The sequence below is a fragment of the Raphanus sativus genome, chromosome 5 (assembly GCF_000801105.2).
Source record: "Raphanus sativus cultivar WK10039 chromosome 5, ASM80110v3, whole genome shotgun sequence".
Classification (NCBI taxonomy): domain Eukaryota; kingdom Viridiplantae; phylum Streptophyta; class Magnoliopsida; order Brassicales; family Brassicaceae; genus Raphanus; species Raphanus sativus.
The window spans coordinates 21262575-21285675 of record NC_079515.1 but is presented as its reverse complement, the minus strand read 5'-3'; the positions used below and the strand labels follow the sequence as shown (position 1 = coordinate 21285675).

Below are 23101 nucleotides of genomic sequence, written 5' to 3'. Positions count from 1 at the left end.
ATAGTATAGTGGAAGTAAGTTGTCGAACCAGTTCTGAGAGATTTAAAATCAGAGAGAATGCAAGTATTTGCCTAATCTAAGTGCAACCAGTGATTTGATGAATTCTAAACTAATGATTAAAGCTAATGCAAAACAGTAAAATGATACTCTTAAGCTATTGAAAAGGAGAACTCATGGGTATAGGGATTTCAGACCTTGGGTGATCAAGTTTCGAACTAAGGACGACAAATGAATCAATCAAACTATTAACCTTAAGCCTAGACACAATTCTAAGCAGGCTCTATGTCTAGATGAATGCTCATTTGCTAACATGTCTCAAACATCAAATGTCTTTGGTTGAATAACATGCAAGCAATCATTACTAACAAGTCTATTAGCTATCTTAGCATCTTTAACAACAAATATCTTTGGCAAAGTACACTAAGAGCCTAGGAGAGTTGACTCAGGCATTTCATCAAACACCTTTTGGGTGGGAAATGCCTAGAGATCACCCTTTGAGTGGCCTACTCAAATAATGCATTAAGATCACTCTACTAGCAAGGAACAAGTATGATCTATACCTAAAACATCCTAGAACTAGCCTAATCACCCTTAATCACCCTAACCCATGAATCCAAAAGGTGATTACTCACTAATTTCCATGATTCCTCTTAAACCCATGGTGGATTTCAGATGAATCATATAGAGAAATAGAATAAAAACTCACAAGAACACAAGAACAATCAAATCCAAAAGAGAACTTTTCTTGAGAGAGTTTTGTGTATTCAATAGATAAAAGATAATCTGCCAATGGTGGCTACAAAGCATACTTAAACATTAGATTTTTCAGTGCAAAAACGTGCACAATAAATTGCAAAAAGGTCCTTCAAAAATAATAAAATCGTGCAGCTGGTGATGCGGAGCAACCCCCGAGAGTTGCTCCAGCACGTCGCTCTGGCTTTGGGAGCGACCTCGGGTGGTCGCTCTGAGGGGTCGCTCTGACCTCGTTTCTTCGTGTCTCCGAGTGATGAGAACGCGAGCAACTTGGAGGTGTCGCTCTGGGAAGGTCGCTCTGAGAGGTGGGGCACAGCGACTCCGTAGGGTCGCTTCAGGAAGGTCGCTCCGATGCTTTGCTCGTCCAATCATCCTCCTTTTCACATCTTTTGAGCTCCAAGTGCATCCAAATGTCTCCAATAACCTCACTTGGCACTCCAGTACCTAATAGAGACTTATGCATGCAAAATGCAACCTAAACATGTCTAAATCCTATTCTATATGATGAAAATGCTTATGAATGAATGGTTAAAACAATGCAAATATGCAAGACATCATCCACTGGGACCCATCTCGTAGATCTGTTCGCTTTACCTCGTCCTCCTTCTCGTGATTCTTCTTTGTCGTCGAGAACACATGTCTTAAACCGACTTAGATCATCTCTGGGAAGCAGTCATTCTCTGCGTGAAATCAAGTCAAGCGCCATTTTCATTTCTTCGAACGTTAGGGTTTCAATTCAAAAAGTCAGATTTAGAACTCTGGTACCGAATTCGTTACCGTCTCATCATGGGTCACTTCTAAAGATTGAAACTTTTGGTTTGGTGTGAGTCAGAGGAAGAATCTCGTCAGGGCATCGTCGAAATGAAGCGACACAAAGTCTCCGTACGACGTTGAAATGAAACTTTTGGTTTGGTGAAAGTCACCTTGACCTCTTAGCTTTAATCCGTCATGCGCTTTGTGAGACTGAGGAGTTTGAGCGACATGTGGATGATACAGTTGTGGATTAGTGACCTGTGGACGGGAGAGTTGTGGACTTGTGACCTGTGGACGGGTGAGTTGTGAAAGGTTGAGTCGTGGACGGGTAACATGTGGTTGGGTCAGCTGTGGACTGGTGAACTACAGGTAATGTGTGTACATGCGAGTTGTGTAAGTGTTAGTTATGGTGGGGTTAGTTGTGAACAAGTGAGCCATGGAGGAGTTAATGTTATGATTTATGTTTTTAAAAACTTTTTAGCTGTGTACATGGAGGAGTTAATGTTATGGTCCAATACTATCAGGTTTCCCAGAAAATTATTGAAAATCATGTAATCGGTTTGTTTAGAGAGGATTTTAATGATTTCTCAAAGTCAATTCGTAACAAAGAATATTCAGACCAAAGGTTTCTTATCTTCGAGAAGAAGCTATAAATACATTTTTACATTGTCATGTATTACCTTTTTATAAACATCAGCCGTCAGATTTACAGCTTTCTTTTTGATTTTGTGGTTTTTAATGTTGCAAAAAAGTCAGACATCAAACCTAACAAATGAAAAAAGCTAACTAAACTGAACCAACATACAAAAGTTTGTGGTTCGCTTCATTAAGAGCAATTGTGTCAACAAACGGTTTTGGTTTTCGTGAAAGTATGTCACAAGTTGAAAGTGACTCAGAATGCAAAGGAAACTCAAAAAGTGGCCCATTAAGTAATCAACTGGATAAACTTTCCTTTAATTTGCTCTCACCTTGCATTGCAACCAAACTCATATCATCTGTTATTTATAGTATCTCTTTGTCTAATACTAAGAACTTAACATCCATTATGTAATGTTGTAATGATAGATACAAACAGGGAAAAGGGTCTTTTTCAACCCGAACAATTTCAGTCGTGCCAAATACTACATGAACTATTGATCAGTGCTAAATACGACCCCAACTCAATTATAATTCAAAAATACTACCTAGACTTCTTAAAATGTGCCAAAATCTACCTGAACAACTAATCAGTGCTAAATACGACCCCAACTCAATTATAATTTAAAAATACTGCCTAACTTCTTAAAACGTGCCAAAATCTAAATTGACCGTAAAATAAGTTAGTCAACCGTTAAAAAAACAAAACAACTTTGTTTTGGTTTAATCTTTTTTCATAAAAATATATTCATTATGAGATTCGAATCCATGCATTGATACACTTTAAAAGAGGAGAGACACTCTAACCACTGAACTAAAGTAAATTTTTGATATATACTTTTTCATATTCTCTGAATAAAACTTTGGTGATAATTGTTTCTCATTTCTATGAATACATTATGTAACATATTCTTTTACCTTATATTTAATATACTTATATTATACTAAAATATAAATATAATAAAATATTTTAAATTGCACAAATTAAATATAATTAAAATTTTGAAACTATTTATAAAGTTTTCTTATATAAATTATTGTAATTTTAAATAGAAAATTACAATAATTTTTGAAATTACAATAATTTATATAAGAAAACTTTATAAATAGTTTCAAAATTTTAAGTATATTTAATTTTGTATCATTTCAAATATTTTATTATTTATATTTTAGTATAATATAAGTGTATTAAAGATATGATAATTATAAAACATTTTAATATATTTATAGAAATGAGAAAAAATTATCACCAAATTTTTATTTGGAGAAGATGAAGAAATATAGTAGTATATATACTTTCGAATTCGTAATAATATAACAAACATTTACTCTAGTTCAGTGGTTAGTGTCTATTTTAAAGTGTATCAATGCACGAATTCGAATCCTAGAATGAATATGTTTTTTTAGTAAAGGATTAAACCAAAACGTCGTCGTTTTGTTTTTTTAACGGTTGACTAATTTATATTACGTACGGTTAATGTAGATTTTGGCACGTTTTAAAAAGTTTGGGTAGTATTTTTGAATTATAATTGAGTTGAGGTCGTATTTGGCACTGATCAATTGTTCAGGTAGTATTTGACACGATCGTAATTGTTCGGGTTGAAAAATACCATTTTCCCATACAAACACTACACTAGACCAAAAAAAGTTCGGACTATATATTATTATAGTGGTTTATAAACTTTCTTTGACCAGTAAACCAGTTTCGAATCCTATGTCACTTTTCATAACAAATTTTAACATTATTAAGAAGTTCATTTGTTTTTAAATATTCCAAACTAACTCAACCCGTTGACGGTTATACTCAACTCCATCTCTCATCTGTCACGGAGAGTTTGCCTCCTGATGATCCTCCTGTCCACGTCTACCTGATGTGGGGTTTGATTCGTTTCATGTTCTTATGTTGTGATGGTATTGGCCAAGTAGGTTTCCAAAACACTTACCTTCTTGTGGGATGCTGCAACGCCTATACTACTCACAAGTACAAGAGAAAGACTGACATAAATGATCAAAAGCGGCTACCGAAATTTGCTTTCATGGCCTGGTTATCAATGCTTGATAGAATGTCTACTTTGGATAGGATTGCTAAATGGAATCAGGGGATTGATGCTACTTATGTCTTATATATGTAAGAATGCTTCTGAATCAAGGAATCATCTGTTCTTCATGTGCACATATACCTCTCAGATTTGGGAGCATATCGTTGGAGGAGTTCTCAGCAGTTCTTATACCAATGTATAGTCTGAGATAGTTAGCATCATTGAAGATGAAACTTTGGAAAGAAAGAGGCTGTTCTGTGTGTGATACGCGGTTTGGAGAGAACGCAATAAGATCATACATGGGGAAAAGCTGCTACCCCTCCCTGTCTTGAAGAAGATGATTGACAAAAAGATTCGAAACAAGTTCACTCTGATGAGGAATCATGGCGTGAAGGGAAAGGGAGACCTTATGCAATTCTGGTTTCAAACTAGAGTGTGATTAAGTCCATTTTTGGTTTTTTTTTAATTAGTTTGAGAAAATTTTACTTAAAAACAGGGTCACACTTGATGTATAAAGGCTTTTTGATGAATAAAATTTAACATTCATTTAAAAAAAAAGAATGATCAAAAGCGATATGAATCTCATCGAGATTGCAAGTAATACAAATCCCAGCTTTGCGAGGTATATGCCCTAGTCCCTACATGTTTCTCATTCTTAGCGAGAGAACAGAAGCAAATATTACACAACTTAATGTCTCTAATCCATGGATTAAGAAGAATAAAGGGATTTTAAAGAGTACTGTTATTTCATCAATAAAATGCAGATTATCGAATCAGAGGTTGATGAGTCTGAAATGAAAATGGGACAGAGATACACCACCCTGTTTTTACACAATATTAATTGTGTAAAACTTTTGCATCAGCTACTCAAACAACATTTTCTACTATTTTCTTACTCACAAAATAGCTGGTTTTAAAATAGCTTTTTTTACTCAAATCTTTAACACGAATAGTTGGACTTACACAAAAATCACAAAACAACAGTCCATGCTTTCCGTTTGTGTAAAATAGCTGTTTTTACACAAAACTATCAACAATTTCTGTTTTTTCTTACTCGCAAAATAGCTGTTTTTAAAAAAAAAATATTAGTTGTTATTCTTGTAATCTGTTTTGAGTGTATCAAAAATCAGGTATGACATTTTGTAAATTATTGAGATAGTGAATCTTATGGATTTGAATAATTTAATGTACATGATATTCTTCCTACTAATAAGATAAACTAAAAGGTAGATATATATATATATTATTAAATATCATTTTCATAAGATTTTCCTCACCTTTTACTTTTAGAAACTGATAAACTAAAGTTTACAGAAGTGAGAAATCTAAACAACAAAATATAAGTCAATTTTTCAACAGATAATAGTTTTTGTTTTACCATTGTTTGCTATATATATGGTTGAATTTGATCAACTATTAAACGAAAGATATATATATATTGTATTTATTGTGAGTCATCTTTGTTTTTTATTTAGCAGTGCGTTAATTTTTTTTTCATATAACAGCTTATATATATCATCGATCTATACTATTAAAACATAATACATATTAGGATTTTGCCCTTATTTTAAAAATTATTTAAATTTTCATGCCATCAATATTTAATTTTAATATTGATTATTATTTATTTAAACTAACAATAGAATATTATTTATATTTAAGATAATTAATATTTTTCATATTTATGAATGATAATAATTTTCATTTTCATGCAGATTATACTTTCCATTTAGTTGAATATTATTTTTTATGTATAGGTTTGTTTAACGATTGGACATGAATATATGCATGAAAATTAAAAAAAAAATATTATTCTTATGTCATTTTATACATAATAATACTGATAGGCCAATTTTGAGTGTTCTGTTTTTTTAAAAAATATTATCTTAAATTTAATTTTTAGATCTAAAATAAATAAAAATACAAATTTACCATAGTTTATTAGTAACCAAATAAAGAAAATAAAGTTTCATAACAAGAATTTTTTTTCCTATTACCATTGTTTCATTTCCATCAAATGACATAATATAAATTTCATTAAAATCTAAAGAATTAGACGTTTTACAATTTTATATAATATTAAAAAATATAAATTATTTCACTAAAAGTTCAGAAACATCATTATACTTTTTAGTTCTCAGCGGACCATCTGATATTGGATCATAGGTTAATAGCGGGGTTTTTTGATATGTACCCGGTTTTCTTAATTTTTCAGTTACAATTCTTTTTATTAAATTAAACCAGATTATACATATGTTACTATGTTACTGGACCTATCGATCTGACCACATGTTTGGATCAGATATATAAAAAACTATTTAAAATCGACTATTATAATAAAATAATTTTTAGAACACAAATAGAACAAATTAAAATTATTTATTTTTAACAAAAAAATATAAATTCTATTAAATTGTATTACAATGATAAAAATATATCTGAAGCACATATCAAAATCTAGTTTGTTTATAATACCACAAATACTCATTTTAGACATTCTGAGTTTGACTTGGCACATTTCATTATATATATATATATAAAACATCCGGTCTATTTCCACATTCGAAAATGAAAATCACATGAACATTTATTTAATATATTTTATCAGTATATAAAATGAAAGAACTATAAAATATCGTTCGTACGTTTTTTTATCAATGAAATTTCTTTCGTACGTTACTGCATTCGTATCCCATTATCTCACTCCCTTTTCTTATATAAATATATATAATATACATACAAATTTATATAACTATAATTTTATTAAAACTGGAAAAATATTTATATTCTGTTTTCTTAAATATATCTTAAATATTATTTTCAAAGTGTTTTTTTTTTTGGAAAACGACATCAAAATCTGATAGAAATAAACAAATATAATATACACAATGGACTCCCTAGAGATATGGAGTCCCTAAATAAATAAAAAATTGGGATCTATTTAATTGTAGATCCAATTTATTTTTAGTGTTTTCTGTTATTGTGTTTTTGTTTTTTCACTAAAATATTAATAATGGATTAACTTTAATTTATTTTTATATTAATATTTTTTTTTACTTTACAAACCAGTGAAATCCAAGAAAAAATATGAAAACTTGTTGCCAAAGAAAAAAAAATTATGAAAACTTATAATGAAATTTTGTAAAATGGAGGCCACTAAAAATGGGGGACCCGAGGCCCCTGGATATACATATTAATCACCGAACCAAATACATGCATTTATTTAAAATAATTACTAAACATTATCTGTAATTAGGCAATGGGTCAGTGGCGGAACTAGTTAACACCATGTGGGTCAATTGACCCATATCAATTTTGAAAATGAATCAAATTTAGACATAAATTTGTAATATATCTTGCTTAATTGGTTGATCTTCGGTAGTTTGACCCCCTTAATAACTTAGCTAATTTCATATATATAAACTTTTGACCCCATTGATTTGTTTTTCTAGCTCCGCCCTACAATGGGTAATCTAATGTTTTGTCATAGACTTTTCACTGGACCAATAATATTTTTAGGAATACATGCTTACCAAATTGAATATGATTTAAAGGTTAGTTTCATAATCCAGAGAAAAACAAACGGAAAGTAATTTTGTGTTCCTTATATCAATAAAATTTTAGCCAATTACTCTATTTAAAATCTGATAAGATATTTTTATTCTTATTGTAAGGATTAATATTTTCTCAATCTTTTTGCAAAAGTAAACTGAATCAACATATTTGATAAATTTTAACCACTGAACTAGATGCATGTAACCAGTTCATATAATAATAATTATTATCTATATTTAGACAATAATTGTAAAAATTATGTTCTATTCTTATTTGGACTATTCTAGGAATGTATGCTTGGAAAGTTGAATATGCCTTACATGCTAAGTCTCATCATTTAGAACAAATAGTAATACAGAAAATCATCATTACTCATTTATTGTCTCTGTTATAAATGTAGAAAAGGTTATATCAAAATTTTAACTATTTTAAAATTGTGTGTATATATATATATATATCTTCCTTTTTTTGCTTCTTGACTTTATTTGATAAAACCGCTCTAATTAATTTATAGCTCAATGATTCTGCACCACTCAAACATAACAACTTCGAACAAATGTTACAAAATTATATGCATGATTATTGTTTACATGAAATCTGGGTTTGAATAAAATTCATTGGCCAATATTTACCACAAATAAAATATTAAAATACAACTTTTGAAAACTGATTTTGTGGCCAATCTTCAAAATCTAATTTTCCTTCCCCCTTATATATGGTGCATTATTTCTCATTGCTCAAATCCTCTCATCACCCTTTGGTAAATATATAAATCTGACCTATTTTATAGCCTCCCCATCTGTTTATTTGCTTCATCTGGGTTCCTCTTCATACAATACGCATCAACGTACCCTCCATTATATTTCTCTATGCACTGTTTCACCGTTAAAAGGAAACCAAAGCTTTGATTTTTATGAATATTCAAGGTTGAATGGTCAGCAAAGGTGAGATCTTTTCAATCATTTTTAAATCTTCCTCTACTATTATTTTATCATCATTCTATCGTGTGGCCTTTGTATATATACTATCATTGTTTTCTCTGTTGCATCTATTGAAAATCTATTCCTTGTGTGGTCATATAAACAGAGAACTAATGGTTGTTGTTGGACATTAAGTTGTCTTTATATGTCTATTTTAAAGAATTGTCTCGGTTTGTGTTCATACAAAGATCTCCTTTTTGACACAGAGAAAGAGACTGGGTGGGGCTTAGATGTGGCCTTGTCATTGAAACCTTAAAAAAGTGTAGTTGCTTTTACATTTAATGGCAATTTGTCTATTCTTTTTTTTTTGAACACGATGCAATATGTCTATTCAAGTTTTGTTTTGCATATAAGAAACAGGGACGAGGAGAATCATGGAGAGGCCCCTCTGCAGCTTTTTCCTTGAAGCCTTTATTGTTTTGCATCTATACTTGTTGTCATCATTATCCTCTTGAGTTTTAGATATGCAGAGCCTTAAAGTCTCTGACTTTTTGTTTCATTAATAAACAGTAAAGTAAATGCTGAAGAAGGTTTTAGTGGGTGGTAAAGAGGGGTTAATGGTTCTTAAAGTGTTTACCTTTTTGTATTTTTTTTTTGGTGTGTAAAGGGATGGCAGCATCAAGCTCTTGTCTTAAGCAAGGGTCAGTACCTATGGACAATATTCGCGTTACACCCGAAGCAACGTATGAAGCTGTGGTTGCTGACCCTAAGCTCTTCATGGGTTCATTGGAAAGGCTACACTCTCGGTTGGGTACTAAGTTCATGTAAGTCTCTTTCTTACTTATTACTTATGAGAGTAAGTTTGTAGTTATTCTAACCAAATGTGTTCTTTTGCTTCTTGCATGATGTATCTGAAACAATCAGATCTGGGATTTTGGGGATATAAACATTTGTTTAAGAATTTTAATAATTCTTAATACTTTTGGGCCTTTGTAAAAAAACCTTTAATACTTTTGGGGACAAGACCAATGTTTCAATGTACAAGTTTAGCTTTCGGTTCTAACCATTCTTCATGTTGCCTATGTGATTATAGGGTTCCTATTATAGGAGGGAGAGATTTGGACTTGCACAAGCTTTTCGTTGAGGTAACCTCTCGTGGTGGAATCAATAAGGTATGTATTGCATTGCAAACTATAGTCTAACTCCAGGCTTATTATACATATTGTCCTTGGGATCATGTTCCATCTTTGTGACTAGTGCAGATACTTCATGAAAGGAGATGGAAAGAAGTGACTGCAACATTTGTCTTTCCTCCAACAGCAACAAACGCATCATATGTTCTGCGCAAATACTACTTCTCCCTCCTTAACAACTATGAGCAAATCTATTTCTTCAGATCCAATAGCCACATTCCTCCAGGTTCTTAACTCATTACAACAACACATTTTCTTCTTGAGTTTACTTGGCACCATTTCTTCTGTAGACTCTCGCCATACCCCATCTGGTGCACCAGGGCTTATGCAGGGGGGCATAAGACCTCCACAAGAACTTCAAGCTTTAGCCTTTACACCACAACCAAGGATCAACATTGGAGGTCGGTCTCTCTCTAAACAAATAGTCTAACTTGAGAAAACTAGTGACTTACTAAAAACTGTGAGTTATTGTTTCAGGAGTTTTAAATGGTGCAAATGTGATTGGAGTTGTGGATGGGAAATTCGAAGACGGTTACCTTGTAACTGTGACAATGGGATCAGAAAAGCTTAAAGGAGTTCTCTACCAGCTTGTTCCAGAGAACACAGTTGGTGCTCATCAAACTCCACAACAGAGTCATCATGGTGGTTTCCCAAACACTTGGAACAACAATGGTCCTTATCCTCAGGGGGTTGTTACTGGAGGAGTGAGGAAACGCCGCAGGAGAAGGAAGAAGTCAGAGATCAAAAGACGTGATCCTGCTCATCCTAAACCTAACAGAAGCGGTTATAACTTCTTTTTCGCAGAGCAGCACGCAAGGCTGAAACCTCTGCATCCCGGTAAGGATAGGGAGATCAGCAGGATGATTGGTGAACTCTGGAACAAGCTTAATGAACAAGAGAGATTGGTTTACCAAGGGAAGGCAATGGAGGACAAAGAGAGGTATCGAACTGAAATGGAAGACTACAGAGAGAAGCTTAGGACAGGACAGCTTATAAGCAATGCTGTTCCATTGCAGCAGAGGCTTCCTGAGCAAAACGTAGAGATTGCTGAAGTTCCAATGGAAGAAGCTGAAGAAGAAGAAGACGAAGAAGAAGAAGAAGAAGAAGAAGAAGGGGATTCAAGCGGTGACTCAGGGGAAAGCGAGCCACATTCTGATGCTGAAATGGAGGAGCCATCTCTTACTCCTTCAGGTCTAAACCTAAACCCTAATCCGAGTGAGATAGTGGTGGCTCCTAAGGAGAAAGCTAGTGATGTTGTTGTGATGGAAACATCTCCAGGGAAGAAAGACGAAGCATTTTAGTCAAAAAAAAAAAAAAAGAAAGACGAAGCACCGGCTGTGGTGGTGGCTGCTCAGCAGAACTGAAGATTCTTCTCTTGTTTCGTTTTGGTGCCGCAGGTAAGAAAGATTAGAGAGAGGGAATGCTTTTATATGGTTACTTGCGGCCTAAGACATTGTCTTTTGTTTTATTTTAGCTTTCTTCCGCAACAAAACATGTTTAGGAGTGAATTGTTTCCCATTGTTTTAACATTTTGTTGGGTCTTTTGGAATGCTAAAACTCGTTGTTTTGTTCCATAGTAGGTTCTTCATTATTTTAAGTTTCAGTTTTATTGACATTATTATTAACTAGTAACTAGTAAGCACATGATGCAGCCAGCAATGGTTGAACCAAAATAAAAATCCAATTTGTAAAAAAAATATTCGAAGAACAAAAATTACAGGAATAACATAAAAATTGGAAAATTCCAAATTTTTTTAAAACATTTTGTTGGTCTTTTGGAAAGCTCAAAAGTCTTGTTTTGTTGCATAGGAGCTTATTCTTATATATTTTTATCAATTTTATCCCATCTAAATAGTAATACTTAAGGGAAAAAATGAAAAATTATTAGCTTAGACCATTTCTATATTTATTTTTATATTTTTTTCTAAAAACGTTTTTCTTAAGTATAGTGGTGATTTATTTCAATAAGCATCTGTTATAAATTTCCCATATACTCTGAGGAAAAAATAGAGAAATATTATTTCCAACTCCTATATATAAAGATAAAAGTAGCACTATTCTATATTTCCAACTCATACATTAGATTAAAATCAACTTTATAATAGATTTTTTATTTAAAAAGAAAATATAAAAATATACATTGGAGATGTTATTAGCTAAAAATGCAGAGCTAATCGATATTTTGAAATTATATCCAACATTTAAAATACCTGAAGAACAGAAAAAAATAATAATGAATTCAAAACTTCAAATTCTTGTTTCTTTTTGTAAGTTTTGTACTTTTTTTTATTTTTTAACAACAACAAAATTACTTGAAAAAAAAAGTCATGTATTTTAATGGTTCAACGGTCGGTATTATTAAAATTTAAAAGCGTAAACAAACCGGTTATAATTAAAGCCGGTTAATGATGAACCAATGAATCAAGCCTTTTGGTCTGGTGTGGTGGGTAGCGAATCCTTTCACATGACTGACGGACTCTCGATCTCCTTTGTGACGGCGGCGAAGCAGTGATACCATAACTCTCCTCAGTCATTAGCCACGTCTACTAATTCTCCATTGGAGGAGGTTTTTGTGGGTAAAATCTCTTCTTTTTTTCTTCCCGATTACGATTGTGGTTCAGCTGAGTAGTAGTAAGATTGAATCGTCGTGCCTGCTGCTAGGTTTTATTAGTTCATTGGATTCTTCTGGATCTTTGATTCTACTCATACTCTCTTTCTGGCAAGTCCTTAGAATCCTCTAACATTTGAAAACTCGTCAAAAAGCTTTAAACTTTTTTTTTTTAATTTTTAATTTATTGTCTTATGCACAGCTTTTTTCTTCATTGATGTAATAACTTGAACCACTCACTCACTCTTTTATTGCATTCTGGATAGATAAGCTGAGGGTGGGAGCAAGTCATGGGGAAGAAAGCGAAGAAGAAAGCTCCAACTCCAACTAAGGAGAATCTGACCAAGAAGGTCTCTCAACATCCTCCTAGTGAAATAGCTGTTAAGGAGAAGAAGCAAGCTTGTGTGCATTTCGACAAGGGTCTTAGTTTGGATAAAGTGTTGGACAAGATTAAGACTACTTCCGGGCAGATCAAGTGTCATGAATGCAAGGAAGGGTTGAAAGGAAAGGGTAGTAAGGGCAAACATTCTTCTTCTCCTTCTTCCGACAGAAAAGCTATTTGGGTTTGTTTGGAATGCGGCTGTTTTGTTTGTGGTAGTGTTGGTTTGCCAACTGCACCGCAGAGTCATGTTCTCAAGCATATCAGATCGACTCGTCACCGTTTGGTCATTCAATGGGAAAACCCTCAGCTGAGATGGTGCTTCCCCTGCAATTCGCTCCTCCCTGTTGAAAACGGTGCTGAGAAGAAAGATGTGTTGTTGGAGCTCGTAAAACTGATGAAAGAACGGTCTTTAAACAATTTAGCTCCATCTGATCCAGAGCAGAGCTCAGGAAGTGGCAGTATCTTTAGCGACATCAGATTAGAAAGTGCTGCTGTGACCAGTGGTATAGAAGCAATAGATGGTTATGTTGTGAGAGGTTTAGTTAACCTTGGGAACACGTGTTTCTTTAACTCTATAATGCAGAACCTTCTTTCTTTAGATCAGTTACGCAGCCACTTCTTCAAAGAGGATGTTTCTGGTGTTGGTCTGCCTCTTGCTTCTTCCCTGAGGAAACTATTCGCTGAGACGAAACCAGAGGCGGGTGTGAAGAGTGTGATAAACCCTAGAGCCTTTTTTGCGACTTTCTGTGCTAAGGCGCCACAGTTCAGGGGATACGACCAGCATGACAGCCACGAGTTGCTACGTTGTTTGCTGGATTCGTTGAGCACCGAAGAATCTGCCTGGAGAAAGAAGCGTGGTGTTTCTGATAAAGATGAGAAGTCTACTACTCTCGTAGATTCTGTGTTTGGAGGCGAAACTTCGAGCATTGTTTCTTGTATTGAGTGTGGGCACTCCTCAAAAGTCTATGAGCCGTTTTTGGACCTCTCTTTACCCGTACCGTTTAAGAAAACTCCCTCTAAGAAGCAGCAAGCCCTTTCTCGAGCAAAGAAAGCTAAGCTTCCACCGAAGAGAGTCTCTAAGAATGTGTCAAAGGTTAATAAAGTTTCAAAAGCGCTACCAACTAAGGCTCTGTCGGAACCGAGCCCTCCTGGAAAAGCTACAGCTGATTCGGATACGTCCTGTTCCAGTGTTGCACCTATTGACAATGGTGCGGTTTCAGAGACCCCTTCGGTTATAACCCTTGACAATAAGCAGGTATCAGAGGTTGTAACACCAAGTGATACTGGTTTTGATAGCTTCTGGTTGGACATCATTGCACCAGAAACCTCTGGAGATGAGACAAATCTTGATATGGAAGATAGCGTAAGTAATCAAACCCCAACACCTGAGGCTAGTCAAATTGTTCCATGTCCAAATATTCCTGCCAATACCTCAGTTTCATTGGGTGATCAGACTTCAGAAGGTAACGCAGAGATGCTGATGCAAGATAGTGACGAGTTTGCAAAGGCAGAAACCATTTCGGATGAAAAAGATGTACAAGCGACGCAGCCTGAGGAATGCACAGCGACAAACGCTATTTCTGCTGAAATCAATCAAGATAGTTGCATTGGTTTAGCGGAAAGTTCTTCCTCGGTGAATCCATGGGATGAGGAAGAGCTTCCGTTGATGGTTGCAGATTCGCAAGTACTGTACATGCCATACAAAGAAACCATATCCAATGATGATACAACAACAGCTCTGGAAGGTGAGGGCGAGGCTTCATCTTCATTTGTTGCTGCTGGTGATCAGGAACCAGAAAACAATGATTTTGTTGGTTTAGGCGGTTTATTTGATGAGCCTGAGGTTACTACTGAAGGGCCTGTTTTTGGACCTCCTTGTAAGCCTGAAGCTTCGGGAGTTGTTGGTTCTATGGCGTTCAGCAGCGAGTCTGATCCTGAAGAAATCGATGATTCAGATTCACCAGTGTCTGTAGAGAGGTGTTTGGCTCATTTCACTAAGCCTGAGATTTTGTCTGACGACAATGCTTGGAATTGCGAGAACTGCTCAAAGAACCTGAAACTCCAACGGTTGAGGGAGAAACGTAAATCCACCAGCAACGGATGGGTGAGTGAAAATGAAGATGGAGTTTTGGGAGAAACAGATATGAAGGAAGATCCAAGTGGTAGTTCCAGTAGTGTCAAGGATAATGGAAGAGAAGCTATGAGTTGTAATGACAGTGAATCCGAAGGGGAAGAAGATTCAGAGAAAGTGATGACAGTGAAAAGAGATGCAACTAAGAGAGTACTTATAAACAAAGTTCCACCTGTCTTAACCATACATCTAAAGCGATTCAGCCAAGACCTGCGTGGTAGGCTAAGTAAGTTAAATGGTCATGTTGCTTTCAAAGAAGTCATCGATCTTCGACAGTATATGGACCCAAGGTAACAACCATCTCCTCTCTTCTACATGATCTGTTTTTCTTAATTCTTTCACAATATGAAACTGTTTCTTCGTTCTTTTGTTGGTTCGTTTAGGTGTAGTAGTGGAGAAGACCCGCCGGTTTACAGATTGGTTGGATTGGTGGAGCATTCAGGGACAATGAGAGGAGGTCATTATGTGGCGTATGTTAGAGGAGGAGGAGGAGGAGGTAAGAAAGTTAAAGAGAGTGACTCCTCCTCCTCCAGTGTGTGGTATAACGTAAGCGATGCACATGTTCGTCAGGTTTCGTTGGACAAGGTTCTCCATTCAGAAGCGTATATCTTGTTCTACGAACGGATCGTCTGAGATTTTTTTTTTTTTTTTGCAAAACATAGTTTTGATCTCCCAGGTTTTGCTGGGAACGTTTTTGACGATCACATTAGATCATTTTACCATAAATTTTTTTGTTTTATTATTGTGTTTCAAAGTTACATCATATGTATTTATCAGAAACAATGTCTGGATATGTTTGAGGCTCTCGACTGTGTTACATTTCAAGCGAATACAGTCTGAAAAATCAAATATTGAATCTCCAATTAACTGCTAGATTTTCCAAAAAAAAAATGTTTTCAGGGGACAAGATCCTTCTTTTTGTGTTTCTTCAGCTGTTGTTGTGAGATGACTTGCCCTTCTTAGATGTATTCTTCTTTTTTCTTCTCTTCCGATGTGATCCAATTGTATTCACTTTGGAATTGCAAATGGATCTTGATCGTTTTCTGCGTTACCAATATTAAACCCTCCTGAAATGGAGCTTGTTGATGGACGTTGGCTCGGTGTGTTTCATCCATTGAAACCATGAGCTTGATGAGCTCTGTGTGTTCCTCTCTAAGACTGTTCTTGACTGAAGAAGTAGGGCTCGACGGTGGTGTAACAAACTCACATTCAATAGCTTCTAGCTCTTCAAACTTTGTAAATATAATCGTAGGGATCACCGGAATAGCAACCAAAAATACAAACTCTAAATAAAAAATGCGTAAAACATATTTGACTAATATGATGATGGTGATCATTAGTTGTCATAAGCTCACTTAAACGCCGAATAGCTTTGACTTTGTTAGCAAGGATATCTAGAAGTGGAAGAGTAACGGGAATCTCTCAGATATCCAAAGAGTTGGTCATAAATTTTGAAAGCCCAATATTTAAAATTAAGCCCACTATAATTGTTTAAGGCCAACAATCAACCCATCTGTATAGGCGGAATAACTACTTTACCCTTGACTTCGTTTATACTTTTTTTTTCTTCTTCTTTCACTCCCCGCTTTCTCATTGTTTAGTCTTTAATAGATCTCTAGTTACTTCTTGGCGAGACAAAGCCCATTCATTAATTTAAAAATCGACTGGATCGAGAGGATTTAGGGTTTGTGAAAGAAATGGCGCAGCAGCAGCAATCGTTGATCTACAGCTTCGTCGCTCGCGGCACCGTGATCCTCGTGGAGTTCACTGATTTCAAAGGAAACTTCACCTCCGTCGCCGCACAGTGCCTCCAGAAGCTCCCTTCTTCCAACAACAAGTTCACCTACAACTGCGACGGTCACACCTTCAACTACCTCGTCGAAGATGGCTTCAGTAAGTGTCACACTCTCTCGCTTACATTAATTAATTAATCTGTGTAGATTTTGAGTATTCTGATTTAGCTGATTGTACCAAGCTTCTAGGGTTTAGATCTGTGTCTCACAGTAGCTGGATCTACACCTGATTTATTATCTATTGATTGTGTTTTCTTGATGTTGTGCAGCGTACTGTGTTGTTGCGGTTGATTCTGCTGGGAGGCAGATTCCGATGGCGTTTTTGGAGAGAGTGAAGGAGGATTTTAACAAGAGATATGGTGGTGGAAAGGCTGCTACTGCTCAGGCCAACAGTTTGAATAAAGAGTTTGGGTATGTATGTATTTATGTATGTGTTTTAGCTAATGTTGTTGATTCTCTCTCTTTGGACTGACTCTTTTTTTTTTTTTGAAGGTCTAAGCTGAAAGAGCACATGCAGTATTGTATGGATCATCCTGATGAGATTAGCAAGCTTGCTAAGGTGAAGGCTCAAGTCTCTGAAGTTAAGGGTGTTATGATGGAAAACATCGAGAAGGTTTTTGTATCTCAACTCTTTCTTTCCTTGTGTTTGATGATGTCACACATGTTTTTCCTGTTAAACTCAATTCAATATGCAGGTTCTTGACCGTGGTGAGAAAATTGAGCTTCTGGTTGACAAAACCGAGAACCTTCGCTCTCAGGTTTGACATGTGGCAGCTATCTCCAAATGTCTTTCTGGTTCACCATATTGTCTTATCTCGTGTTTAATTAAACTCTAAATGCTGCAGGCACAAGACTTCAGAACAACGGGAACACAGATGAGAAGGAAGATGTGGCTTCAGAACATGAAGATTAAGCTCATAGTTCTCGCCATCATCGTCGCACTGATTCTTATAATCGTGCTCTCAGTTTGCCATGGCTTCAAGTGTTAGAAGCACATAAAAAAAAAAAATCAAAAACACTCTTTGAGATCTTTCTCACTCGGTCATCATATTGATTCTAATGTTACCGCTTGAATTGGTTTTGTATAGATAGGCACATATATTTATGCTTCTTCATTTGCTATATTGCTTGCAACATATGATGCTGATCCCTTGCGAACCAGTATCGCCAAGAGATTGATAGCGCTATTAAATGGTTTTGAAGACTGATGACTGCTTACGGTGATGATGATACTAAACTGATTATGATAAAAAGACCAGTGCTATATGATAATTAATTGATTACTAGATTTTGACCCGCCCTTTAGAGGGCGGGATAAAGGGCGGGATAATCGTTTTGTTCTAAATTTATGCTTTTATTCAATTTTTCATAAGTGTGTTTAGGCATGAATATCTGGATTGAGATCGATTGTCGTTAATAAATTTGGTTTGGTCCAACATATATATATATCAACTACGATAACGTATAATCTTACCGACAGATTGCGTGGCAAGCAACCGTTAAGAGGGCGGGTATGTTTCCTTTGGACGGACGGGATTTGTTTCCTGTAAAGTTTAAACATCAAACATTGTATAATTTGGTTTTGAAGTATAATCTATACTATTATAACGATGCGTAATACTAATTCGAGTTACACGTTTTAGATTGTAACTCATGTTTTGATAATATACCGAGTTAAATAGTTGAGATTTTAATTTATGTTTTGAGAAAGTGACAATGGCGGATATGTTTCTTTGGCAAATTTATGTTTGTATATATTATGTGTTTCAACATAAAATGTATATCAAGTGTTTTAATGATTTATGTTAGAAGTTGTTTTTTAGGTTTATATTGGTTTTCATATATACAAAATGTTAGTATTGTGAATGGTTGAAAAAAAATCATTTGATTAGAGAATAAGTTATTTTAAAGTTTTATATTTGTATTTCAAAAAACTTATTCTCTTTGGTTATTTATGATAAGTTTGTATTTTTACTTATGTTTAGATCTAAAACTTAATTATAAGATGTTAAAAAAATTGAAAACTTTGCTTTGGTAAATTTTTATTATGTAAAAAATTTAATAATAATATCTTCTTTAATTTACATATATATATATATTCATATGAGATAATTAAATAATATTATAGATGAAAAAAGAGGTTGATGAATATGAGATATTTAAATAATAATATAAATAAACTAAATTTTTTAATAAACATAGTCAATATTTAAATTATACTTGAAAATAAAAACCTTAGTTTACAATGGGGTTTGATGAATTGTTTTTTTAATATTGGGTTTAAGCAAAATGAGTCTTAAGCCCATGAGTTATATTAAAAAAATCCCATAAGTTATATTCTATGTAACACAAACCAAAGTCGATTCCGATCGTTGTTCATAAAAAAAAAGTCTTCTACGATCTATGCCGATTCAGCGACCAAAACCGGAGGACACCGCGGATTCGTTGCTCTCCAATATGAACATGTTCTCTTTTCTATCTTTGTTCTTTTACGAATTCATATGTCAACTGCGTATTCATTTGTCTTTGGCTTTAACTGGTGACCATTAAAATAGGAATATGAATGAGTAGGAAAAAAATTGCAGGAACAAAATAAAAGAAATGAAAAGAAAAATTTATTACTTTTGTTTTTGTTACACATAACAAAAATTCTTCATAAATGGTGTAATTTTTAAGGAATAGATAGGAATTGGTCATTACCATTATTCATAAATGATGTAATTTTTAAGGAACGCATAGGAATTGGTCATTCTTTTTGATTCCTTATATCACCGGTTAGAGCTTTTTTGTTTAATATTTTAGTAGAAATTAAATCTGTTTGTTAAATATTCTTGTTTCCTAATTATTATTTCAGGTTAGATATTTGAGACAAAACATCACGATTTACCAAACAGAGACCGATTTAAAACAAAAATACATGGACGCGGCAAAGAAGAATTGATAAAGAAAGGGCCATGGAAAGCCGAAGAAGACGAAGTGTTCATCAAAGATACGGTCCGCGTGAGTGGAGCTCAATTCAATCCAAAGGTCTTCTTCAACGCACCGGGAAATCATGCCGTCTCCGTTGGTTCAACATACTCCGCCCAATCTCAAAAAGTATACAACTTAATCCAATCCATGGTTTTTTTATTATTCTTCTTCAGTCTTTGTTTTGTTTGCCTAAACTTTATATGTCTTTTAATAGGTGGTTATTCTTGGCGGATGAAGAGAGAATGGTGATCGAATTGCAGGAGGAGTTTGATAATCAGTTATAGCAATCCAAAACGTCAAACAAATGAATTCCTTAAGAGGAAGACAGGTATTTTGAAAATTTTAAATAAAGAAAAAATATATTTCTGTTTGTTACCTTGGATTTTTCATTTTTCAGTTTGTGTGTGTGTGCGTTTTAGTTTCAGAGATTTGCTTTGGTCGAGTTTGATCTTGTTGATAATTAACATTTGAGTTCGGCTCCCACTTTTGGCTAATTTTAAATAGTTCAGTTAAAATTCATTTTGGATAAAATAACGGATAAATAGGATAAATTTAATTTTTTGAATAAAATATATTCAAGTGATTCAGTTCTATCAAGAAATTAGGATACTTTTAAATATTACAGATAAAAAATAATAGAGTAACCTAGTTTTTGGGCAGTTCGATTTATAAATAATATTTTTAGACTATTTGATAACTTTAAAACTAAATATAATTAATATTTTTAGATATATAAAATGTGTTTGAGATATTCGGATACCCATTTGATTCTTGGTTTGATTTTAGTTTTTCTATTTTAGAGATGTAAGAACCATTCAGATATTTTGTTAAATTGATTCGGTTCTGTTTCTGTTAGACTTTGATTCTCGATTTATATCCTGAAGCTTAATTATATATATATATATATATATATATATATATATATATATATATATATATATATATATGTATTTTATATTTGATAAATAATTGATTTAGACTTATTTTTAATTATGGAGTGTATAAACAAAATATTAAGACTGATATCATTTTTTAAATAATAAATATACTTATTTATCTATATATTTATTTATTTTGAATTTTGTTAGTTTAATATTTTAATAAATAAATAAATATTTAAAATTCAAAATAAAAAATTTAAAATAGTTTAAAAGGAATTTTCAAATTTCACAATAATTATCTATTTATTTTAAATAATATAAGGTTGTAACCAATTTTAGACACCAGTTGGATCCAATTTTGTGATTCTACCTTAATAATATTGATTTTTACACCCATTTCAAAATATGGATTTAATTATTTTTGTCAGAAATTTTAATTAAAAATTAAAATATATACATGCTTTATATATTATTTTTTTCAGTGTGGGTACGTTCTCTTGGCCACATATAAAAATACAAAGGTATATAAACATTGACTTATTTTTTATATTAAATTCTGTTTTCCCTTTTATTTCTAAGCTGGAAATACATAAGCAGAGAAAGAGAATTATGTACAAACACTAATATCTCATCCGCCATCAGTTTGTTATTTGAATTCTGGATACCTCGCTTCACGGCAATCTTTGCAATCAAACTTTTCTCCCAGGGCTTAAGTATAGCGTTGCCAATTCTTAGTGATTCCTGTTCCTACCTGTAAAGTGCATATTTCAAGTCAAAAATTTTGGCACACGAAACAGAACCCTCCGAGAAAAATGTAAGTAGGAATTAGAAAGCATCTTACCAAGAGCAAAATGGCAAGGGAGAGTTTTATAGGAAGAAGCCTGAAATGTGTTTTTTAACCGGGAATCGTATGAGGTAGTAAGTCAGCGCTCACCGGAATCACACCAGTACCCCACCACTCGTGAAAACGTGAGCCTAAGCTGTTTAATAGACTGTTAAACTCAGATTCTTCTTCTGTCATACTCTCCTTGCGAATCGGGTTCTTGACAATCGGATCTTTGATTTCCGGAGGTGCGTTTAGACTACTTGGCATTTTGTTGCTTTAATGCCAGCTGAAGATACATCTGGAACAAAAAAAAAGAGTTTCTTCAGGTCTGGCAATTTGATTAGAGATCGCAGAAGGAGTCACACCCATGATAAACCACCATCACGCTTCCTGCTCTCCATATCACCCTTCCACCAGTTCGACGCTGCTCAGGAATCAGTTTGACGCTGCTCATTAAGCTGATCAAAAAGCATCAGTACATATAATAAAGTCCAAGTTTCAAAGCAAGAACACTTATACTTATTAGCTGGAAATACATAAGCAGAGAAAAAGAATTATGGAGAATAAAAGGTGTGACAGGACCCTCCACAGAAGTCTTTTCTCCAGGGTCAAATAAACAGACAACAGGGTTAATGTTTGGCTTCCTTAAAATATCTGAGACAAATAAGGTACTCATTACTAATGATTCATCAGCATATCAATTTGGGAAGACAAAGAAACTATTTTCTGTAAAGACATTGCAGAAACATAAAAAGCTTAAACTTTGAGCTCTTTAAAGATGGGTGAAGATAACCGTTCACTGAGAATAAAACAGAGTAATTGAAACGAAATCGGAATAAGTACGATACGAACCCAATACGCAAGAAGAAACCCAGACAGTGGAAGCAAGAACAAAACCATACAATGAAAGAAATTGGGATCTTAGCAAAATCAAGTGTTGGGGTTTCCAAAATAAAACTCAATTCGGGCAAAGAAGTATATACCTAGTCATTGGCTTCTTATTGACATCAATCTTCTCCTTCATCTCGATTGATTCGCCTCCTCTCCTAGCCCGAAAATCAGCAGCGACCATGACAACTCAGAAGAAAAAAGCGGGTGTGGTTGTTCCTTCCGCAGGCTTCACAATCTGTACAGCTTCTTACTAAACTCATCAAAATGAAACCCAGAAAAAAAAACTAAAATCAACAACACATATTGCTTATCGGATGAACACAAAAGAATCGCATCAAAGAAATAAAACTCACATATGATGTTCGGGAGATCAGTGGAGGATAGAATAGAAAAATCATCAAGCATATTTTTGCCAATCGTAGGAATGGAAGTTTCAAAGCATTTGTATCAAGCTTCATCTGTATAATCTTCGAAAAACCACGGTTGAAAGTGGTACAAAATCAAACTAAATAGATGTCGTTTAGTATTATTAGGGATTTCAGGTAATATGTCGTTCAGTATTATTAGGGATTTAGGGTATATTCGATTACTTTGAATGTATTACGAAAATAAAAAGAATTACATAGCTATCACATATGTGTTTCTGTTTGAATAAAAAAAATTACAAAAATACTGATTTTAATTAAAAACATAGCTTAAAAATAATACAGTGGCAAAAAATGGTAAATATTGTTGAAACAGGAGGGCACCTAAAAAAAGGGCCTTCTGTT

The 23101-nt window shown here is 34.0% G+C and overlaps 3 protein-coding genes and 2 long non-coding RNA genes across 10 annotated transcripts; 4 read left to right on the top strand and 1 right to left on the bottom strand.

Moving 5' to 3' along the window:
- Positions 1-8468: 8468 nt before the first annotated feature.
- On the top strand, positions 8469-11382 carry LOC108860331 (high mobility group B protein 15-like). 2 transcript variants are annotated; one of them, XM_057010359.1, is made up of 6 exons: positions 8469-8680; positions 9324-9480; positions 9750-9828; positions 9919-10075; positions 10170-10250; positions 10327-11382. In XM_057010359.1, the coding sequence occupies exons 1-6, from the start codon at positions 8668-8670 to the stop codon at positions 11148-11150; spliced, it is 1311 nt and encodes a 436-aa protein (XP_056866339.1). In that variant the 5' UTR covers positions 8469-8667; the 3' UTR covers positions 11151-11382. The 2 variants fall into 2 exon arrangements, with proteins under 2 accessions (XP_056866339.1, XP_018489733.2); XM_018634231.2 differs by having other exon boundaries at positions 8471-8680; positions 10140-10250.
- An 884-nt stretch (positions 11383-12266) lies between these two features.
- LOC108856443 (ubiquitin carboxyl-terminal hydrolase 2-like) lies at positions 12267-15837 on the top strand. Of its 2 annotated transcripts, none has more exons than XM_018630235.2 (3): positions 12267-12425; positions 12724-15260; positions 15354-15837. In XM_018630235.2, the coding sequence occupies exons 2-3, from the start codon at positions 12748-12750 to the stop codon at positions 15601-15603; spliced, it is 2763 nt and encodes a 920-aa protein (XP_018485737.2). In that variant the 5' UTR covers positions 12267-12425; positions 12724-12747; the 3' UTR covers positions 15604-15837. The 2 variants fall into 2 exon arrangements, with proteins under 2 accessions (XP_018485737.2, XP_018485738.2); XM_018630236.2 differs by having other exon boundaries at positions 12289-12425; positions 12729-15260.
- Positions 15838-16550: 713 nt separating this feature from the next.
- LOC108857252 (vesicle-associated membrane protein 721) lies at positions 16551-17885 on the top strand. The gene is made up of 5 exons (XM_018631213.2): positions 16551-16863; positions 17033-17174; positions 17256-17376; positions 17459-17521; positions 17609-17885. Exons 1-5 carry the CDS (start codon positions 16668-16670, stop codon positions 17750-17752), a joined length of 666 nt encoding a protein of 221 aa, XP_018486715.1. The 5' UTR covers positions 16551-16667; the 3' UTR covers positions 17753-17885.
- Positions 17886-18930: 1045 nt separating this feature from the next.
- Positions 18931-20252, top strand: LOC130512702 (uncharacterized). The gene is made up of 2 exons (XR_008946284.1): positions 18931-19859; positions 19948-20252. It is a non-coding gene; the product is annotated as an uncharacterized LOC130512702 (long non-coding RNA).
- An 889-nt stretch (positions 20253-21141) lies between these two features.
- Positions 21142-23101, bottom strand: LOC130512889 (uncharacterized). 4 transcript variants are annotated; one of them, XR_008946495.1, is made up of 5 exons: positions 22685-23101; positions 22424-22581; positions 21806-22094; positions 21456-21738; positions 21142-21365 (listed from the first exon to the last, which is right to left on the bottom strand). It is a non-coding gene; the product is annotated as an uncharacterized LOC130512889 (long non-coding RNA). The 4 variants fall into 4 exon arrangements; XR_008946496.1 differs by having other exon boundaries at positions 21806-21898; positions 22685-23099; XR_008946493.1 differs by having other exon boundaries at positions 21456-22094.

Coding starts and splice junctions, on each gene's coding strand:
- LOC108860331 (XM_018634231.2), top strand. Junction 10,076..10,139: donor CAATAGCCACATTCCTCCAG/GTTCTTAACTCA, acceptor TTTCTTCTGTAG/ACTCTCGCCATACCCCATCT. Junction 10,251..10,326: donor ACCAAGGATCAACATTGGAG/GTCGGTCTCTCT, acceptor TTATTGTTTCAG/GAGTTTTAAATGGTGCAAAT.
- LOC108856443 (XM_018630235.2), top strand. CDS start 12,748: ATGGGGAAGAAAGCGAAGAAGAAAGCTCCAACTCCAACTAAGGAGAAT. Junction 15,261..15,353: donor CGACAGTATATGGACCCAAG/GTAACAACCATC, acceptor TGGTTCGTTTAG/GTGTAGTAGTGGAGAAGACC.
- LOC108857252 (XM_018631213.2), top strand. CDS start 16,668: ATGGCGCAGCAGCAGCAATCGTTGATCTACAGCTTCGTCGCTCGCGGC. Junction 16,864..17,032: donor CCTCGTCGAAGATGGCTTCA/GTAAGTGTCACA, acceptor GATGTTGTGCAG/CGTACTGTGTTGTTGCGGTT. Junction 17,175..17,255: donor AGTTTGAATAAAGAGTTTGG/GTATGTATGTAT, acceptor TTTTTTTTGAAG/GTCTAAGCTGAAAGAGCACA.